Source organism: Pygoscelis adeliae, unplaced genomic scaffold (assembly GCF_000699105.1).
Source record: "Pygoscelis adeliae isolate BGI_AS28 unplaced genomic scaffold, ASM69910v1 Scaffold342, whole genome shotgun sequence".
Classification (NCBI taxonomy): domain Eukaryota; kingdom Metazoa; phylum Chordata; class Aves; order Sphenisciformes; family Spheniscidae; genus Pygoscelis; species Pygoscelis adeliae.
This window is the reverse complement of record NW_008824437.1, coordinates 39,134-59,934: the sequence shown is the minus strand read 5'-3', so window position 1 is coordinate 59,934 and position 20,801 is coordinate 39,134. Positions and strand designations below refer to the sequence as shown.

At 36.5% G+C, this 20,801-nt stretch overlaps 1 protein-coding gene across 1 annotated transcript in view; it reads right to left on the bottom strand.

The window, feature by feature from the left end:
* The window catches only part of LOC103914317 (trafficking protein particle complex subunit 9-like), a gene marked incomplete at its 5' end in the record, with an annotated part of 462,978 nt that overhangs the window by 405,426 nt on the left and 36,751 nt on the right, over positions 1-20,801 (bottom strand). Inside the window, one exon of the mRNA XM_009320933.1 lies at positions 14,771-14,895. Within this exon, the coding sequence (XP_009319208.1) occupies positions 14,771-14,895 (125 nt within the window). The remainder of the gene's footprint in view (positions 1-14,770; positions 14,896-20,801) is intronic.

The window sequence follows — 20,801 nt, the reverse complement described above, 5'->3', positions numbered from 1 at the left end:
GAGTGAGATGGATATCACAACAACAGAGGTTAGAGAAGCATCTGTAAATTTTGTCCAGAATGCAGACGGTGTTTTTTTGCACAAAGCAAAATTATTAAGTTGATGTCTGGATTCCTTCTCCCTTTCTCTTTCAGCCAGTATCCCCTAGAAGTTTGTTCCTGGAATATAAATACCCTGTCTTATGCCTTACTCTTCCAGGGTAGATTCAACACACACAACTAGGAGAGCCTAGTGTGATGTACATGCAACCCAACAGGACTCAGCCTGGCACTGTACAGTGCAGAGAGACACCATGTCTTGTTTTGCACAGTTATGTCATCACCCCTTATTTTCAGGGGGAAACAAGGTCCCCTGGCTACACATAGTATATAAAGAGAGAATGTCCACATACTCATTGTCATGCTTTTAAATTCAACTGCCAAGTGTCTTGACAAAATATGCTCTGAAAAAATGCTACTAGGTAACTGTTAGAAATAGTCCCCGCTGGTTATACTGCTTCCACTGTTATCTGTGACTCACATATCCACAGGAGTTACCTTTTACAACAGGGACTTTTCAAAGCCAGTGACTTTCACAAAAGAGGTAAGGTAAGCAGAGCTGCCACTACACTAAGACCTGAGGATTAGGTTTTTTGGTTTGTGTGTTTTTTGTTTTTTTCCTCCACAGAAATCATAGTCTAATTATTCAGTTAAATACAGGGTTATAATGCTCAAATTTGGGGACAGCTTTTTCTTTTTATCCACTGACTTCTCTTAAGTTGAACAACAAGCACTCTGAGCTATACTCACTGAATTAGGTGGCATAGAACATGATAATACAATTGTTATTTTTTTAAATTAATTTTTCAGTTAAAAATCTAACGATCGCCTAACATTCCAATTCCATTCCATGTAGACCGGGAGACCATAACTCACACTTGGATACCAAGTGCAAAGAACAGTTATGATTCAATCAAACTATTTTACTCCTTTTGTAGCAGAAAAATTATCTGTGTGAAGTTATGCATTATAGTTGCATGACAGTACTACCACAAAGGAAACCCAAAAGGTTAGTTTCAAAATTGCAACATTAAAAAATGTTTATTAGACTTTGTAAAACTTTAAAACTTTACAGAGATACAGCCTGAATAGCACAACCGGCACTTTTTGGGAAATCATCACTGAGTGCTGGAAAGGTAGCGTTCTCCCTCCTTCTGAATTTGACTTCTTTGTCATACACAGAAGTTCAAAATACAACTCTAAAAATAATTGGTCTCACATGAGCTCACTTACGATAAGTAGAGAAAAGATACCTAGGACAGGAGGCCCTTTTCTTGCTTCAAAACCCAGTGGTGGAAACTGAAGGTGCACAAATTAAAGCTAATAGTAAAATGCACTCTTGAATGACATGGGTATGCCACCATTAAAGTAACTGCTAGAAGGATGTAGAAAGTTTTGCGCCACTGAAATATTTTAATAAAATTGGATGACTTCCAAAAATTCAGCTCAGAATTCTTGGTGTCATGCTGGAACCATTGGGGTAAATTTATCAGGATCAGACTAGATGGATCATCAGTAGGAAGTTTTCACCAAGGCTACAAAAATGGATTCACAGCATCTGTATAACATTCCATCTTTTTGTATTTCAACTCATTTGCTCTCCATTTGTAGCTATTCCCCCCCATCCTAGACTGGAGCAGGAGCTAACATGATAGTCTATAGGTGGCTACTGAGCAAACAGATAAACTCAGGGAGAGGGTTTGGATCGACCACAGCACTGCACTGACCAAGCAAGAGGTAGGAAAATATATTAAGATGCAACAGAAATTAACATGGAAGAATTAAAATAAACAGACGTAGGTAATTACCCACAGGAAACAAGCATTGGGCAAGGGGTGAAATCTAGAAATACCTTTTGGAAAAAGTATCAAGATACTGAGCAGAGAAAATCTCATGCTGAATTTCTCCAGCCGTAAAGAATGTGGGATTTTAGACTTTTTTTTTTGGTTCTTAAGAAACAGGATTACATCACCTGTTTCTCACCCTAGTCATGGTAAGGAACATTTGGTGGTTATATCAGAAATATTCCTAGCTGTACATCTTGTGCGATCTTGGGCAAGTCGTTTACTCATTGTTCTGGACTGTCAGCCACTATTATCAAATGGCAGCAATAGTAATAAAACCATCTATTACTTGCATTTGCATAGTGCCTAACAAAAAATGAGTGGATGCCTTAATCCTAATAAAGTTACTTGTACAGTACTTGAAATGTACTGCTCAGTTTGCTAGTCATTTTATACAAAGATAGAACATAACTGAAAGTAGACTTAATAAAATTTAAATAAACTAGCTACCACCATGAAGTAACCTAGAAGCCTCCTGGCTCCTGCAAATCGCTTTATTAAAAAACATGCATTTTAATTGCATTTTTTCCTCTTGCTCAGACCTATTTCAGCTAAATCAACAGTATGTTTTAAGATTCCCAGGTTTAAAATTAGCTAGTCATTATGAGTTCTCCAATTTTACAAATATAATTGCAGAGAATGATATATTATGTTCACTGTACTTAACGGCTACAGACAGTTGATGCACATCCATGTCACTTAACAGTAATATTTACACTAATACATTGTCAAACTACAGATCTCTAAGTCAAGGGGCATAGAAAATATTCTAGACACAAACAACATGCACCAGTGCAAAGGATTAATTTTTCCACAGTAATAGTCATAGTACTTTTCTCTACATCTTCTACCACCAGAGAACATTTAAACACAGTAACATTAGAAATTTAATTTACTGTAAGTTTACACCTACAGAAAATCAGGTCTAAACCAATCATAGAGAAAAATCTAAGAAATTACACTCTATTTGATCAGCATCTCCAAATTCCTGCACTTTCCCTTCTTCATGTAAGAATTTTTTTCATCAACTGTTTTTCCTCTCTCACATCACCAGTCACTGCAATATACAGCAAGAACAGCAGTTTAATGACAATGCATAGAATTCAGTTTCATAAAATGGCCAGCAAAATATGAGTTATAACTTGGATCTATTTCATGTTACACAGTATTAAAAACTGTATTTATTTATTTAAGGCTCACTTTTTTCCCTCTTGTACTAGGATTTCCTCTCCCCTACTTTTGAAAATTTAGGTAATTTTCATTTCCTGGAAATTTAAGGCTTTTAAAGCCAAACTTGTCCTACTCACCCTAACAGAGTCAGCCTTCGACATTGATCAATGGTGAAGTTAGCACAACATTATACTTAGTACTATACTAAGATATAAACCTGCATTAAAACTTGAGATTTTATGCCTGTTTTCACTGACAGCAGTAGAAAGCCCTAAACAAATAAATAAATAAAATGGGAATTCTCTTAAGCAATCCTTCAATGAGAATATTAGTTCAAACCATCTTACTAAAAAAATCACAAACTATGACATTTAAAACCTGTTTTACCCCATAAACAGTAAATGTGGAGCTTGCTGTGATGATTATCCAGTCATTTCCCTAGGTGAAATGAAGTTGGTAAAGTAGATTCTGATGTGCCCTTTCAAAAATGGCTTGGCATCAATTACCGCTATCACATTCTGTGTTTCCATTTTCTTCTGTGGAAAACTACCACAACTTGACCTACTCTTTTGAAGTCCCCACAGTGATAAATTACCAAACTCCATTCTCTTTTTTATACTCCTGGGTAAGGTAGCTATTAAGAATGCCAATTTTAGCTAAACAGAAGATCTGTAGTCTAAAGATTCCTCTTTTTTATTAAGATGCACTTTAACTCCTTTGGCTAGTTGCCCCAAAACCAGAACAAACCTCCATGCATAACAATGATCTGTGCCTGTGATGGAGAAATCAAGAATATTTCAAGAAGAAAGTTATTTGAAAACTTAAGAAACTGAACTAGCTTGAAGATTTATTTATTCTCAGATTTAGAGAAAAAGAACTAATCTATATTTTTAAAAAGAACAGCATAAAAACTGAGCAATTTCAAACTAATCAAGGATATGCTGCTAAGGAAGTCCTGCATATGGTACATGGCGTTTATCTCAGCCTTCAGAAAAGCTATTCTTCATTATTTGTCAATACACTGGGTCCCTGTGGTAAAAAGACCAAAAGAAAAGATTAAACTGATAAAATTTAGGGAATCTCAAAAAAATTCCATTAAACATTTGACAAGAAGAGATTATCATATGCAGGATGAGCAATATTTAAGCAAAAACGTAACTTAAGGTTGAAACCAACTTCAGCAGCAAATTTCTAGATCATTACACTTTGAACTTGACCATTTCATAATGTAAGAACTAAATTTTACTGATTGGAACAAAATGTTCCAAATAGAGGAAAAAGAACCTAAATTACCCTTACTTACCCATGTCTTCCTCCATATATTCGAAGAGTCTATTGGGTTTTGGCTCTAGACAAGAAATATAAATAGAAAGTGCTAATAGCAGCAGCTACACAAATGAATACAACTAGGATGGAGACACTGTTTGCTACCATACCACTAGCTATTATTTGGGGAAGAGTGGCTGGAAAGCTGCCTGGCGGAAAAGGACCTGGGGATGTTGGTCGACAGCCGGCTGAACATGAGCCGGCGGTGTGCCCAGGCGGCCAAGAAGGCCAATGGCATCCTGGCCTGTATCAGAAATAGCGTGGCCAGCAGGAGTAGGGAAGTGATTGTGCCCCTGTACTCGGCACTGGTGAGGTCACACCTCCAATACTGTGTTCAGTTTTGGGCCCCTCACTACAAGAAGGACGTTGAGGTGTTAGAGCGTGTCCAGAGAAGGGCAACAAGGCTGGTGAAGGGTCTGGAGAACAAGTCTTCTGAGGAGCAGCTGAGGGAACTGGGGTTGTTTAGCCTGGAGAAAAGGAGGCTGAGGGGAGACCTCATTGCTCTCTACGACTACCTGAAAGGAGGCTGTAGCGAGGTGGGTGTTGGTCTCTTCTCCCATGTAACCTGATAGGATGAGAGGAAATGGCCTCAAGTTGCACCAGGGGAAGTTTAGATTGGACGTGAGGAAAAATTTCTTTACTGAAAGAGTGGTTAAACATTGGACCAGGCTGCCCAGGGAAGTGGTTGAGTCACCATCCCTGGAAGTATTTAAAAGACATGTAGATGAGGCGCTTAGGGACATGGTTTAGTGGGCATGGTGGTGTTGGGTTGATGGTTGGACTCGATGATCTTAGAGGTCTTTTCCAACCTTAATGATTCTATGATTCTATGATTAATGAAATGAAAGCCTAAACAGGTGGTTTTGGATGTGAAGATGATCAGGATGCAATTCCTGCACAGCATCAAAAGTGGTATTACGTTTATGGAGCAACTGTTCCAGTTACCATAATTTGGAGAGCATGCCTCCTCTCTCACAAACTACTCTTCCAAATAACACATCATTTTTATCCTAAATGACTGTTTACAAACTCATTTGGTTAAGTCTATCACAACAGAATGATTTTTTGAGGTAGGCCATTTGTTACTGTTTCAGGGGAAGATATATAACAGTAATACAACATCATTATTAGGATCTAAGTCAAAGGAAATATAAAGTATATTCATGATGCAGCATGTAAACTTACATTTCTGACTAAATCACTCAGAAAAATTATTTCCTCCAGGTAGCAGTTCTCCAGAGCTATAACAAAGTAGTCTCCCTTATTTTCAGGGGCAAAACAAGAAGCAAAGAGATACAAAAAAGTAAATAAGACATGAGTAGTATTTATTTGGTATGTGATTTACCTACTATGTTATCTACTAGGCTCTGAAGTTATAAACTAACAGCTATGAGGATAAGGGTGAAGAGATCTTAGTATGGACTTATAAATTAAAACCTACAAGATGAAAGGAGAAGAAATGGAGGAAGAAAAGGGTGAATGAAGCTGTAAGTGAAAGGCAAGCTGGAGAATTGCAGAAGGAATGCCCTTAGTGTTGCTAAGGCACCTATGGAATTGCACAAGTTCAATTATGGTAAAACAAAAATTGCTCAAGCAAGTTCTTAGAATAATGATTGTATCACTGAACATTTAAAATTATTAAAATTTTAATATTTAGCTAAAAATGAAAATGCAGCCATGAATTTTACTGAACTTACATGGAACAACTCACAAACACAAAGCTACTAAACAGAATGTAGAGATATTCAATTCAGGACAACTTTGTGTCATAATAGCAACAGGATTTTGAAACAGATGAAATAACAGTAGTTTCAAAATTAAATAAAAAGCATGATTTCATCTATTCCTTGCATTCAGAATTTTGCTTTACAGAAAAGAATAACCCAAATCCATAAAATTACTTTTAATACACTTCAGCTTTTCTCCAACTGTTTGATGCAAGATATACATTACATTGAAACTCCAATCTTATATTGTGTAACATTTTCTTCTATGCATAGATCTAAAGATTTGAATAAAATTCTCTCTGACACTGTTCATTAAATGGCATTACCTTGTCATGTCAGGAATAACATCCTTAAGGTAGGTTACAGTTAACTGTTGTAAGACAGCACCTGTATGACACTCTCTGCATTTAATTTCACACTCACATAGGTTGAATTAAAATCTTGATTATGCTTTCAGAAGCACATGAACAACTTCACTGTGTCAATTCATGTAGGCACTGGAGAACCTTCCAGCTGATCAGAGCTGCCCTGTCACTTGGTCTCCGCAGTTCTATTTTCTGGTGCATTTCAGTTTCTGCCACCATGTTTTCCCACCAGAGCAGCTGCCTTCTTCCCAGCCAATTCCACACTTCTGGTTAAGTTAAAACGCTAGAAATTATCATCACGAGTCTAGTAAAAATGAGCACAGCAAAATTCTATGTTTATCAATACCCATGTAAGGATGAAGTGTGGAAATACATTTGGCCATAAAGTTAATATAATATCCAGAATATCCAGAATTTCTATTATAACTGAAATATAAATACCAAATGCTTGAAAGAGTCTCTACTTACAATAGAATGCAAGTCTCTCCCACATTTTCAGGTAAGTCATTCTGGAAGAATTCTCGTGTTGCAGAGTACGATTTTCTGCACTTAGGGGTAAAACAGATCTTTTAAATCTTACCTACAGCTTTTTTCATAAACATACTTGAGCTCAGTCTGTCCAGAACCTGATATGACCGAACATGAGTCAGTTAAGAAATGGAAGACATAGTCAAAGTAGTATAGCACTATGAATAAAATAAGGACTGATGAAAGAAAGGGTTTACTAGCTGCAGCATAGCATGATACCCAATACGCAACAGGGCTTCTGATTCAGACCTGGACGATATACTCTCATTTTAGGAGCACGTACAATGAATCAAAATCCACCTGCAGAGGAGATGAAAAAACACTTTAAATTGGACATTCAGACAAAATCCAAAGTGCGAGCAGGGAGGCTGAGTACTGATAAAGGCAGCTCATTGTTGTGAACTAAGTCTAATAAGTAGAGCAAATCTTCAGAGGGCTGATCAACCACTTTCTTAACTCTTGCTGCTGAAACATTCTCTGTTTGGCAGAAGCAATCATGAGGACTACTGCAGCAACTCTTGATTGCCAGAGGATCAACACCAAGAGTAGTAAAAATGTACAAAGATTGAGAAACAAATAAATAAGGTACCTGAAATAAAGAGCGGTCTTCGGTCTAAACCCCGTGTCTGACCTATCTCATCTGTTCTCATTAAGAGAGGAAAACTAAACACGCAAGAACTTGCAAGAGCAAAATTGAAGTATATATATCCAGAAGTATCCTGAATTTATGACACTTGATGATGGAGCACATAGCAGTTTACATTCTGAGAGCTCTAGGCTACAGGTGATCTCTGTCCTCTGGAAGAGCTGTTTTAAGGAAATGTACCATCCAATGCAAGCAGAGCATTCAGACAAATATCTCAATTTCTAATTATTCTTAAAATTTCTTAGAGAGGTGACTGGACTTTCACCACCCTATTCTAAAAGTTTGTTCCAACCCTCTCTCCCCTTCAAGTTTCCACCTCAGCAAGTCTTCACATAAGCCCATCTTTTATTTTTCTGCATTACTTTAACCCAGTCACCTTCCCCTCCGCTTTTTCATTCACTTTCTATACAGCCGATGCCCTCCTACATAAGCCCACTTCAATATTACAATTTTCTGCTTTCTTACCATAATGTCATTATGGAAGTAACCACCTACTGCTGTTCTATGTGTAGAGAGCACTTCTTAGGCATTACCATGATAAACTATCCAAAGTAATTTTCGGACTTCACAGTGATCTTGGGGCATCCCCATCCCCAAATGGGTTCATCTACTGTTAACCTTCCAAGTTACAACAGCTGCTCAGAGGGAACTCCTTTTGTCTGAATATTTCCAATGTGACAACCGTGGAACACTCTGAACACAGGTAACGTATATGGATGATGTCTGCTGTTGATACTCACTGACTGTATTAATGATTCAAATGTAGTCTGGCAAACTGATGAAAAACTACCAGAAATTGTTCGTCTCAAGAGATACGGACATGTCCTAACTACAGCAACAGGATTTTACTGTAGTTGAGTAACAAGGCCAATGATGGCCATGGATCACTCCTCGGGGAAAGAAGCTCTCATGACGGCAGGGTCTATTTACTGTTCACATAAGCTCTGTTTATTGTGCTGATGTCAACTTTAATTTTTCTTTGTTCATCTTTAGACAAAAGAGATGAAGTGTGGTTTATATAGTAGATTGTACCTGCTGCAACTACCCTTGATGAGACATTTGTTTGGGTGTAAGTAGACTATCACCTCTTGTTTACTGAGTGACAATGAAAAAAGTCTGGAGAAAACGGTGCTTTTGACAGGCAGATAGTGAATCTATCCAAAATTTTTCTATCAATGCTATACAAAATTTTTAATGTTTCTTTCATGTCAAATAAAATGGCAAAAATAGGAAGTACTTCAAGTTGTAAAACGTGTTGAATTGAAATTGCAGCTACTACAGTGATAATAGTGAATGTAAAATACCAGCTGAGATGAATGAATTGAATTTATTCAAATCCAGGGGGGAGTAGCAAATTTATTTTTCCCATGGCTCTAGAGAATAGCTTTAGTAAAATATTTTCTTCATGTTCTGAAGTACAATCCTCTCTAGGGCACAACAGAGTATTCATTTCTTGATGGAACAATTCACAGAAGAGGAAGAGGGTTGGTGAGCAGAAATAGCACTGAATACTCAACTAACAATTTATAGAACCCAAAAGCACTTAAAGGAATATAAGCAATGCCAAACTGGGCAGGGAAGCTAAGTTAAGAGCGTTTAGACCCAGACTACTCAAAAACTGCAGGCTTTTGTCCAAATCCAGATCATAATCAAATTTCACTAAGCAGGTACCAACTACCAAGAATCCAACTCACTCTCCTTTTTGCAGAACTCTACTTTTATTATCCAGTTTATCTCAAGGGAAACTGCAATTCTTGGCCAGGAAGGCAACAAAAAACACCTTGCTGACCTGGCAAAGGTTGATTTGGCTCATGGCTGCAATCTGAGCAGACTTCAGGAAATGTGACTGGCTTTCTGGTACTTATCTCACAAATGTCAGTTAATTGTATTTAAAAAAAAGTATTATTTTGATAAAAATCAACTTCAGAAGTAAGAGAGCTTTGTTTGGGATTTTTTATCTTCTCTTTTACAGGCTTGAAAGTTATTAAGGAAACAGACACAGACACTTGTGTCTTCCTTTTTTTTTTTGTCTTCGTAAGACTTGAGGTGTTTAATACTGAAGGAGAATTCAGGGCCACAGAATTTACAAGCATAGTATTGAATTCCAAAATAGGACAGTGTGGAAGTAGAACATCTAACTTGGGCTATACGTTTGTGCCTTTATTTCAATGATGTTAACAACAGTTACAATTTCATTACAATAACAATAATAAAGAGGTCAGAGGGAAGCCTAGGGTACAATAACAAAAATGAAAAAAAAAAAAAAAAAAAAAAAAAAGAAAAAAAAAAAAAAAAAAAAAAAAAAATCCAACTTGTTCTGCTTAAGGGCTTAAACTTAGAATAGATTTAAGGCTTACAGGTAAAAGGAGTTTGACATTAAAGCATCAACAAAATAAAGTTTATCTCAATTAACAGCATACTTTCATACTAGAAGAGCAGAGCCTGAGAACTGCATGGAAAAAATCCAATTAAGGCCTGTATCTCATTTTAATACACTGCTGACTAAATCAGAAAAGATACATTAAAGATGGTGTATTAAATTAGATTAGCTCTACATACCATATTTTAACACTTCCTACCATTTACTGATAGTGCAAGAACATAGTTCCATGAGATTACTTAAACCTCTCCAGTTTCTGCAGTTGAATCTCTAGAATTACAGCTCATGTTTAGTATGCAGAGACAAATTCTCTTGAACATACAAGTTTCAAAACAAATAAGTAAGTCAGCCGAGGCCCTTATAAATTATAAACCAGCCCTCAGTCTGCCATACAACTGGCCACTAATCAATGCCTATGTTTAACAGCTTAAACCAAGATTTTAAAAAAAACAAAGTTTTTTAGTTTCTCACAAGTTTTTCAAAGTTTTCTTCACCCAACTAAAAGACTTGTCCATTTCAACTCTTAATTTGGTCTTTTGTCCAGTTAGGGTCATGCAGCATTTCTTAATCCCAGAAGATTTATTCCAAAGAAACCATGGACATTATATTGAACCGAGATACCTTGATGAATAATTCTCCTTTTCACCTTGTGACAAAAAGGAACTACCAATGAATTACCATTATGTGATGGTAATCACTGTGACTTTAAGGACCAAATTTCCACAGATCAGACTGATCTCTAAGCCTCAAGTCCATGATATGTGGCACAGAGTAAGAGTGTGTTTCTTCTGTCTCTGAGAAGAACTAGACTAAGCCAAATAATCTCAGCTTCCAAGCATGAAAGCCAGTACAGAATTCCCTAGGTTAAAAATAACACATTGTTTGCTGAGAGATTATGATATTTGTTTAAATTTCTCTCTGCAGCTTTTGCATTAAGACATAGAATAGTTGAGTATCTAAACACACTGCAGTGTTACTCAAGAAGTAACAGATCCAGCCTTAAAATAGACTATTTCATGTACCAGTATAACCACAGCAATGCAGAGCTAAGCAGGCGCTAACTCACTCTGCCGTACAGATGCACCCTAGAATGACCAAGGTTTTTAGACAATGCTTACCACAACTACTCAGTAACAAACAGTAGAAAAGAGTACATCTGAACATAATATTACACCGTGATATTCTATTCAGCTTGAGGGTATAAGCAAGCTTTATGATGAGGTCATAAAGCAATTTTTATACTGAATTTATGAGATCATTATAACAGTCATTTCCAGAAGCCAGTGACTGGTTTATTAGAAGACAGCCTGTAGCAAAATTGAAAATGTAGATTGCAGAGAAGTTCAACTGCAATACTGGCAATATCCAAGACTGAAGCACAAAAACTGTCAGGCAAACAAGTAGGGAGGGAAGGTTTAAGCGCTAAGACTTATAAATACCCAAACAAGGACATTTCAGAATCAGCAACAAGAGAAGCATTGATTTACATTAAATTTCATTTGCAAAAATTCACCTTTATTTGAAGACTAGCTTATGCACAGCATGCAGGATTGAAAAACAATTACTACTCCTGAATATTCACAACAGACACCTATTGCTAAATCACGAATAAATGACAGCAGAACATTTTCAAATACACATACAAATCGTTTAAGATCAATCTTGTTTCTTAACTTAAAAACTCCCACTTGCTTCTTACATTAGTCCTTGTCAAACCACTTTAATTGGCTTGACTATTACAAGATAAACCTTAAAACGTAATCAAGCAATCATCTCAAATGGCACTGTGCAGGACACAGGCAATAGCCCGCAAGTGCTGAATTGTTCTGCAGCAACAGAGAGAAACTGAAGTATCTTTTAAGGAGGTTCAAGGGGACTCAGAAAGATTCATAAATATCAAATATTTTGAGACTCAGGTTCAAAGGGAACCTTGGATCATCTCTCCTGTATATATCCCAGCTTGCTACATTTTAGACAGCAATGTTCTAACTGAGCAAAAGTGTTTGCATTTGACAACAAACATATTATATATTCATGTACTCTCAAAATACCCAGTCTAAAACCAAGCAAGTCAAAACCAAAAATACAGCAAATTCCTCAGAACCCAGCCAAAAAAACTGGACCAGAACACATTCTAATTATATCTTTAAATGCTTAATTGACTCAACTATTTACAATAACTGCCTGATAGTTTATTTGGAATTTGTCTAGCTTTTATTTTAAGCTACTGGCGGTTCTTACATTTCTTCCTACTAAAGAGCACTGTCAAAGTAGAGAGAAGTCACAAACAGAAATAAACAGACAGTATTAAACAGAAGAATTAGACAGCAGGGGAAAAAGATGGATATAATACCTTATCACAGAATGACTAGCAGTCAGATGTAATGCAGTCATCTAAATAGACAAATGCAATCTCTCAGTTATGACAGGTAATTTCTTCTGGTCATTTGCCCAATACCAACTATGTATGTCCATATACATAGAGGCTTAATTATGGGTGAATCGAAAAATACTTCTAAGATATTCTAAATAGTTCTGAACTTCATGAGCATTTTTAATCCAGGTAGATCAAATGGCTGGTCTATAGTAGTTTAATTGGGACAAACTGGGATAAGATTATTATTTACGAGTGTATTAACGTGGTAAATAGAAATGCAAGTTATAGAAATAGACATTTGTTTAAATGGAATGATCCATGACAGTAAATCACCTCACAGACGGTGATACCTTACCGTGGTTTCCTCTCCTCATCTACAATAGACCAATCTTATAAATACTGGAAAAATACAAGTCATATTTTTCCTGTCATGGATGTCGTCTGCAAATATATGATCAGAATTATAATAATTTAAGTAATTGGAAGCATAATTTTGTAGACTTTCTCCAGAGCTTTATCCTGTTGGCTATTTTAACACCCTGATTTTTATTTTTCCCCCTCTATAAATCATCTCTTCTAAACATTACAAAAAGTGCAAGGTTAGTGCTTAAGCCTGTTTTAGAATAGATGTTAACACAGTAAATTGTTAATTTTGGGCATGCTATGGGAGCTGTACAGCAGTCATACAAGTCAGGCTCAATACACAGATAAAGGTACTGAGCAAGGAACCCCTTGATGCTATGGGAACGTGTATTCTCTATTGAACATAGTCTTGATCACCTGCAAGGTCCTTCCATCACAAAATACCGATTAATTAAATGAAAGTTCATTCCATAAACCTAACAACAGAATCAAGCATGTGCATTCCCACCAGACTGTTTCACTATACACTGTTAAAAACCAAGTTCTTGCTTTACAGTTCTCCAACATCCTTGTAATACCATCACATAAGTCATTGTGAACCTGCAACTTCTTGGTTGCCAGGACAACTGGCTGACAAGCAAAAAGTGCACCAAAAGGTTTTTTTCATGTATTTGGTGCAAAGAAATTCTGCATTCCTGGATTTTTAGTCTGACTTCAAAATAACATTCCCCTTGCTTCCATAAGTCAGAAGTGTCTATAGGTCAGACATTCTACACAAAGTTCTAAACTTAAAAATTAATGCTGGACATTTTACCCACCTAAATATCAAATTGTTTCCTCAAATCATGCTGATTTGTATTTATGAGCAATTGGGAAATACCTTGCTATGTCATAAAGCACAAAGAAAGGCTTTACTAACATTTTATCATCTTTCATATGCTGTCATCATCCTTTCTGTACTGCAGAATCAAATGATGATGAATTAGCAGTGCTAATGGTCCAAAAGAAACATACTTAAAAATTAATAGCTTCACCTGTTTATTGATCAAATAGAATTGTAAATAACCTCACTGGGAAGAAAGCAAATTCACATGCAAAGCGAGTTACCGAGAAAAGCAAAGCCTATGTTTGCTTCTCAGCCAAAGACATGCTAAGCCAAATATCGCAGTGTACAACACTCAATCTAAATTCTGACTGAATGAATTAACGCAGAACACAGATCCATGCAGGAAATGTATCAGATACTACAAGGCATGCAAAACATTCACCAAAGCTATGGAAGAGACCCATGAAGTGCTACAGTATATTTTTGACAATCTTTGTTATTTTCATCTTAAATTAGATCGTCTGCAAATCTGGCCAGTATGAAGCTTATTCTTATTTCACTGCTCAAAACAAGAAGTTTACACCTTCAACAGGTAAGATCTTTAACAGAAAAACAAACACTAGCTTACTCCAGGGAAGACTCTCTCTCAGTAAGCACAGTGCAGCTTCTACCTATACAATTGTTCTTTCATCCTGCTACTTTTATTTACTTTTCTTTTGGCTCTCTTAACTATTCTGTTTTATTATTTATATGAACACCTCTAAAAGGCTTACTACTGGAAGTGTGAAGATAAGACTTTGATCCCAAACTGTTTAGAAGGTAGAAATCCTTCTGTACATTTTAATATAAGAAAACCAAGAATTCATACAGAAGCACCTTCCTACAGAGTACATAGCATAAGAAAGCAACACAAGGTGAAAAACTGACAATTCCTTGAGTATACCATACTGATAACCAACTTTTTACAATTTCTACTGTTAGCCTGACCTTGTGTCACCTTTTTGTTTGTTTGTTCTAATATAACAATCCAAACACAGAACATCAAGCTGTTCTAAAAAAAAAAAAAACAAAGGAAAATATTTATGAGACAAAGAAACCTTTATTTTTTAATCGCTCAACAAACCATAATACATTACAATGAAAACCACATCTTTTACTTATTTTGATGTCACTTACTTACCTTCACATGACTGAAGTCACCAACTTTGCTGCTTTCTTGTGGATTAATAGGTTTAGTCTCTACTCTTGGTTTGACAACCTGCCGAAAAGGACTGGAGAGCGGAAGTCCACTCACACTGATTCCATCTAGAAAGAGAATAAATGAAATTACTTTTACTTGTCTAGTGTTATGTTTTATTCCAACGAATCCATATCTGTATTATCAAAGGGAGAGAAAATACACAAAAAGAAATATTAACATTTTATACAAAAAGGCAGAACAAAAGTAAAGATTATTTCGCTTTTTCTCTAGAAGCCAAAAAAAACCCAAACAGGAATACACCTAAAACTCAGTGAAGGTCACAGGAAAGGAAGGTAACTGCATTTGAAATATCACAACAGAGATGTCAGAGTTAATAATATAGTTTTAATATTTACAATATTAGAAAAGAACAAAGATAAAAGATTGTGCTTTTCCGTGATAGTGACCCTATCAACTGCTTAGTATCTTTAAACTAACTTCAAGTACGAGGCCTGAGAATTCCTTTTACAAGTATATACTGTGGAAAAAAAATAGAAAATAGAAAAGTCATGTTTTGTACCATCTACTGATGTAAAAATAGATAAAATATTTGTCATGAATAACAAAGACAGAATGGAAACTAAGGTTTACATCGTAATAGTCAACAAATAGCTTAACAGAAATGGATATCCCTAGAGGAATGTCCTCAGTTTGGTATTTACTAGCAGTTTGTGTACTGGCATATAGTATAGCAATAAAAGACAAAATGACAACTTAGTAGTATTTTTTATTGCTGACAAGCTTGTGTAACTTGAAGGTAAATAAATACACTGCAGCATATTTGGGTTTCTCAACCTACCAAAGCTATATTCTAAGCACAAACCATTAAGACATGTGAAAATTACTGGTGAATCAAAAAGTCAGAGGAACAAGAAAATTAAAATAATGAAGTTTTAACATGCATTAAAACCAGATTCACAATTTATTATTAACAGTTCGTTGTTATTATTTAAATTTACATCCAAAGCCCAAAGAAGAGCAGGATTTTGTTCCTTTATGCTGTGCAGAGCAACTGCAATCCACAAACACCAATTAAATACAAGCAAAATCTCATATATCGCAGCAGACACATATATCTAAACATATGGGAAACATCAAGTTATTACACAAAACCCAAACATATTTCCTCTTTGGAAATTGCTCCTATCAAATTACATTTGCTAGTATCACATTCCAATTCCATGGATGACCTCGGATCTGGACCTGTTGCAGATACATTCCTCAAAAGAAGAAACCAGAAGAACAAGACGAAGCATGAAATGGTTTTGCTTCAGTAAAATCCAACTTCACAGGTATCCAAATGAAAAAACAAAGGGCATTTCCCATACTTCCAGTTTCCTTCACTATCTAGTTTTAAAATGCACCTTAGTTCAGCCTTAAAGGTACAACACCATGATAAACATCAGATTTAAAAATTCTGATTCAGGAGGCTTAACGAGTCCAAAAAACCGTAGAAGTTGTTAATTTACAATTAACCTCATATGCAAAAAAAAAAAAAAAGTTAAAAGAAAGATTACTATTTCTCAGGAAATTAATATTTCCATTGCCAACCATCATCAACATCACCTGCTCAATCAAACCAGAGCATTCAATAACTTCCTAAAAGGTCAATAACCTTTACAGATTACAGCAAAAGATGTATTCACATAGACTGATATACTTCACGTGGGCAAAGCCTGGCGATGCTGTACATTTGTACTGGTTTTGGCTGGGATAGAGTTAAATTTCTTCATAGTAGCTTGTGTGGGGCTGTGTTTTGGATTTGTGCTGGTAACAGCACACGGTGGGGAGGGGGGAGTGAGCGAGCGGCTGTGTGGGGCTTAGTTGCTGACTGGGGTTAAACCACAACATTCTCAAGGCCCCCACTGACTTCTGCAGAGGGTTGCCGGAAGCTGAGTGAAGATGTCCAAAATGCCATTCTTGCAGTTGCCACAGTATACTACTGGCTCCCCAAGGGCCAAGGTACTACTCTTCAGAAGATGGTACGAGATGCTACCACTGAAGTAGCGGAAGGAATGATCCAACTCACAGAAACAATTCTCAGTGCTTTAAAGGAAGGGAATTTTAAGGAAGGGATATTTAAAGGAAGGGAAAATTATTTTGATGGTTCTGGTGACCTTCACACAGAAGCAAAAGAACTAGTAGCCAAATAAAATATGTATCAATTTTTGTGTGGAGTGCATGAAAAATTGCCTTTTTCCCCCCTCGATGCACATCACAAGTTGTCACATTAATGATTAATGTTCGTTAGATGTAAGCCTTCATGCAACAGTTAGGATGGACTTTGCCACACCTCATGTTTTGGTGCATGGTTTTGAAGCAAATCTCATCATCATCCCCACTTAACTGGGTTTGCAGAGCAAGTTCAGTGCATGCAAACTAGACTCTTTCTGGAGTAAACAAAATCAAAGACTTAAATCCCAGAGTACGGGTAACGTACTGCAACCCCTAATGGGGTCGTAATAGTCTGAACCAACAAGCAGCCCTTCAGACAAATTTGAACCATGTATGCAGAGGGGCTATTTTATCCAGAGGGCCAGAATAAGTCAGGCCTCATGTAAAATACCTGAATCACACCACAATGTAATGTGAAAGCTTTAAGCACCGAGTGCTTCTACCTACCAATCTGTTCCTACTGCATCACCTTAATGTAGATACAGCCTTTAGCCACTAAATCCAGCAATTCTAAATAAGGAATTATAGTGAGATCACCGGGCACTATAGGAAGAGAAAAAAGCTGATCAGACGTTATATACTATACATTTAAGACCAGGCATTTAGAGTTTCGTTAGATGTAAGATCCAAATACAGGAAAGCCCCTAATGAATTTTCAGAACCACACAACTTGCAGTCTACCTGAATTAATCAGGGTTGCCAACCATCTGATGGAACTACTCTTTGCTGGTCATATTACAGTTTCCAGCCACCTTCAGACAGCCAGCACAGATCAAGCATTCCTCAATGGACACTCTGAAAGAATTTAAAAGTGAAAGACTAACACTGTATTTTCCAATGTTATATCTTTGCTGAAGCACACTGCCAAAGCATTGAATATCCTGTTGTATCAGTTACCGGGGGAGAGCAGGACAGGCAGGTGCAACATAGCTTTACTAAAAATTAGTCAAAACTTACTGTGCATTAATTTGTTTATCCATGTGCAAACACTGCTTTGGACTGTTCAGTAGCAAAGTTTTTAATAGGTTACTGTTAAGGGACAGACATTGAAGTGACTCGCATAGGCTTATCAAAGTAAGAGAAAAAACATGATGTAATACCCATTCCATCTTTTAGATGGCATCACAGATGCCAACAACAAAGATAAGGCATCATGATGTCTCAAATTCAAGCAACAGTATTTCCAGTTACACATCCCAAAGGTTTGTATTGTGCTTATTAGCTTGTATGATAATCCATGCATTTTCATAGAATGGTTTGGGTTGGAAGGGACCTTTAAAGATCATCTAGGCCAAACCCCATTTCACCTTCTTTTTTTACCTTCACTGTTGTTCTTCTCCAGGTTAGCTAGTTAACGACTTATACATTAAAACAAAAACAAACAAACATTGTACTACTTTGAAACATATGCAGCATTAGCCTGGTTTTCCTCATTGTTAGCATACTTCTTTCAATACCTATGAACATTCAAATTAAAAGGTTTTATTAATATTAAAACATATTTGTTCCACGTGGGTCCACTGAAGAAAAATCAATCAGCAGCATCTAACTGATAAAAAAACAGAATGGGTAAGTCTGAATAGGGGAGCTACAAATGGGAGGGCAATCATACGAGTTATTATACGATTATCCTGGAAAACTAGAAAACACATCAGCTAAACTTAGTAGTATTTATTAATATTCAACTAAAATTAAGAAAGCCTTTTCTCTCATAATATAAATACATTAAATCATGCAGTAATCTAGCCCATGAAGACCAGGGAAAAGGAACGGAGATGAGGGCACAAAAGAATTTTGATTGGGTTAATAGGTATTTTATTTCTAACTTGCACAAGAAATAACAAGGTATCAAATCACTCGTAGACCAGCTCTTAGCATCTCTTAAAAGGCAACTGGTATTAATGCAAACATACTTATTAGCCTAAGATTTGAGGCAATAATACACTAAAAAGTTCAAGACAGCTTGCCAACAAAAATGATCATAAATCTATTTGATAGCAGGCTTTGAAATCCACTCTTTTTTAATTAAAATAAAAAGTTTTACCTAAGGAAAAATAATTCTTTTCAAACTGATGAATGATTTTCAGCAGTTCTATATTTAGAACAAAAGTTGATACCGATTGGTGTATAAAATTGCAAAGAAAAACATGAAAAGAACCAAGCATGAAAAATTGCATGGCATTAGTCAGCTTTTCCATTTTATATAAGGCACAAGTTTTCTTTTCTTTGAGAAAGGAATAGATAATACCTAAAAGAACATCACGGACTTACAACTAATGACTTTCTTAATTGTTTTATCTTTTAAAAACCCATTCTATTTTCATTTTCTTGGGAGGGTGGGGGGGGGAATAAAGGTTGGTTTAAACCTTTTCTCTGGGGAAGGGAGAATTTTTTTAATCTCTACATTGTACCTGCAAAAGTGCCTGGTGCCAGGCACTGTGTTATACTTCAAATGACTCACCCCTTCACAACTTTGACCGTGCAAGGGGACTTCTCTGCCAGAGGACAAAAAAAATTAATGTTCTGCTACTAGCAATGTTTTCTTTTTAATTATTTAGCTTTTTCTGTTCTTTGACCAGGCAGCAAAGTTGATTAGACATTGTCCAGCTCCTCTGCAATACTTTAGTCACCAGAGAATGGGGAAACGCATTCTGTTAAAAGCCCTGGTAGGTTGCAGAACTTAATGATGGCAGAAGAAAACAGGTAATTGAAAAATGTAGAGCATCAATGAAGCAATTCACCAGAAGTTTTAAATCACTTGATATTTATATCTTTTCAGACTTCATACCTTTTATTTTCTCTCATGAAATTTAGAGATTTGAAGATGCTAAATCCTCCACACTTTTTCATCAATCCATACTGTCAAACAGCTTGAGCAGTCTTTCACTATAAAAAGAACAATTGTCTTTCTACTCTGTCCAAAAATCTTCCTAATTTCTAGAATCCACATTGAGTATTTCCATGGTAACAGCACATGACCAATACTTTTTCCATGGTAACTGCAAAAACGCAGCTTGCCTTTCCAACATCACAGTCACTGCTGTCACAACAGAGCAAAATCTCTTACCGGCATTTCCTCTCTCCTGAAATGTTAAGTAAATTGTCAATTTAACTTCATTAGCCACTTTCACAGCACACTGCACAGAAGAATCCCACACAATTTCGTATTTGAATGAGGGAAAATTTACTAAGGGAGTTAAACCTTTAGATTTATAACCCAACGACTAAGCACTGAAGAAAGAGCTGGCATGGGACAGCTTCCGTACCATTCTAATACACAACTCCCTTGTAACACTGTGTTGTACAACTATCACTGGCCTGATCCAGGTGACAAAAATATATACGCTTTTCAACAGGTCCCTCACAACTATGGTGGTCTCAAACTCTGTGGCAAGGAAACCCTTAAATAACCTTACCACTGAAGCCAGGACACCACAGAAGTTTGTTTGTATTCCAAGGCAGTCTACAGGTAACTGGCAATATGAGGTCATGTGAGATGCAAAAGAGCATAAGATTTTAGGTTAAACTGCTTCTTCTCTGCAGAAGAAATACTTATAATCCAACAGCAGTACAAACCTGCGTATTGCTGTTTTCTGAAGACACGTGAAATGTACTTAGAATCATAGAATCATTAAGGTTGGAAGAGACCTCCAAGATCATCGAGTCCAACCGTCAACCCAACAACACCATGCCCACTAAACCATGTCCCTAAGCGCCTCATCTACCCGTCTTTTAAATACTTTCAGGGATGGGGACTCAACCACTTCCCTGGGCAGCCTGTTCCAATGTTTAACTA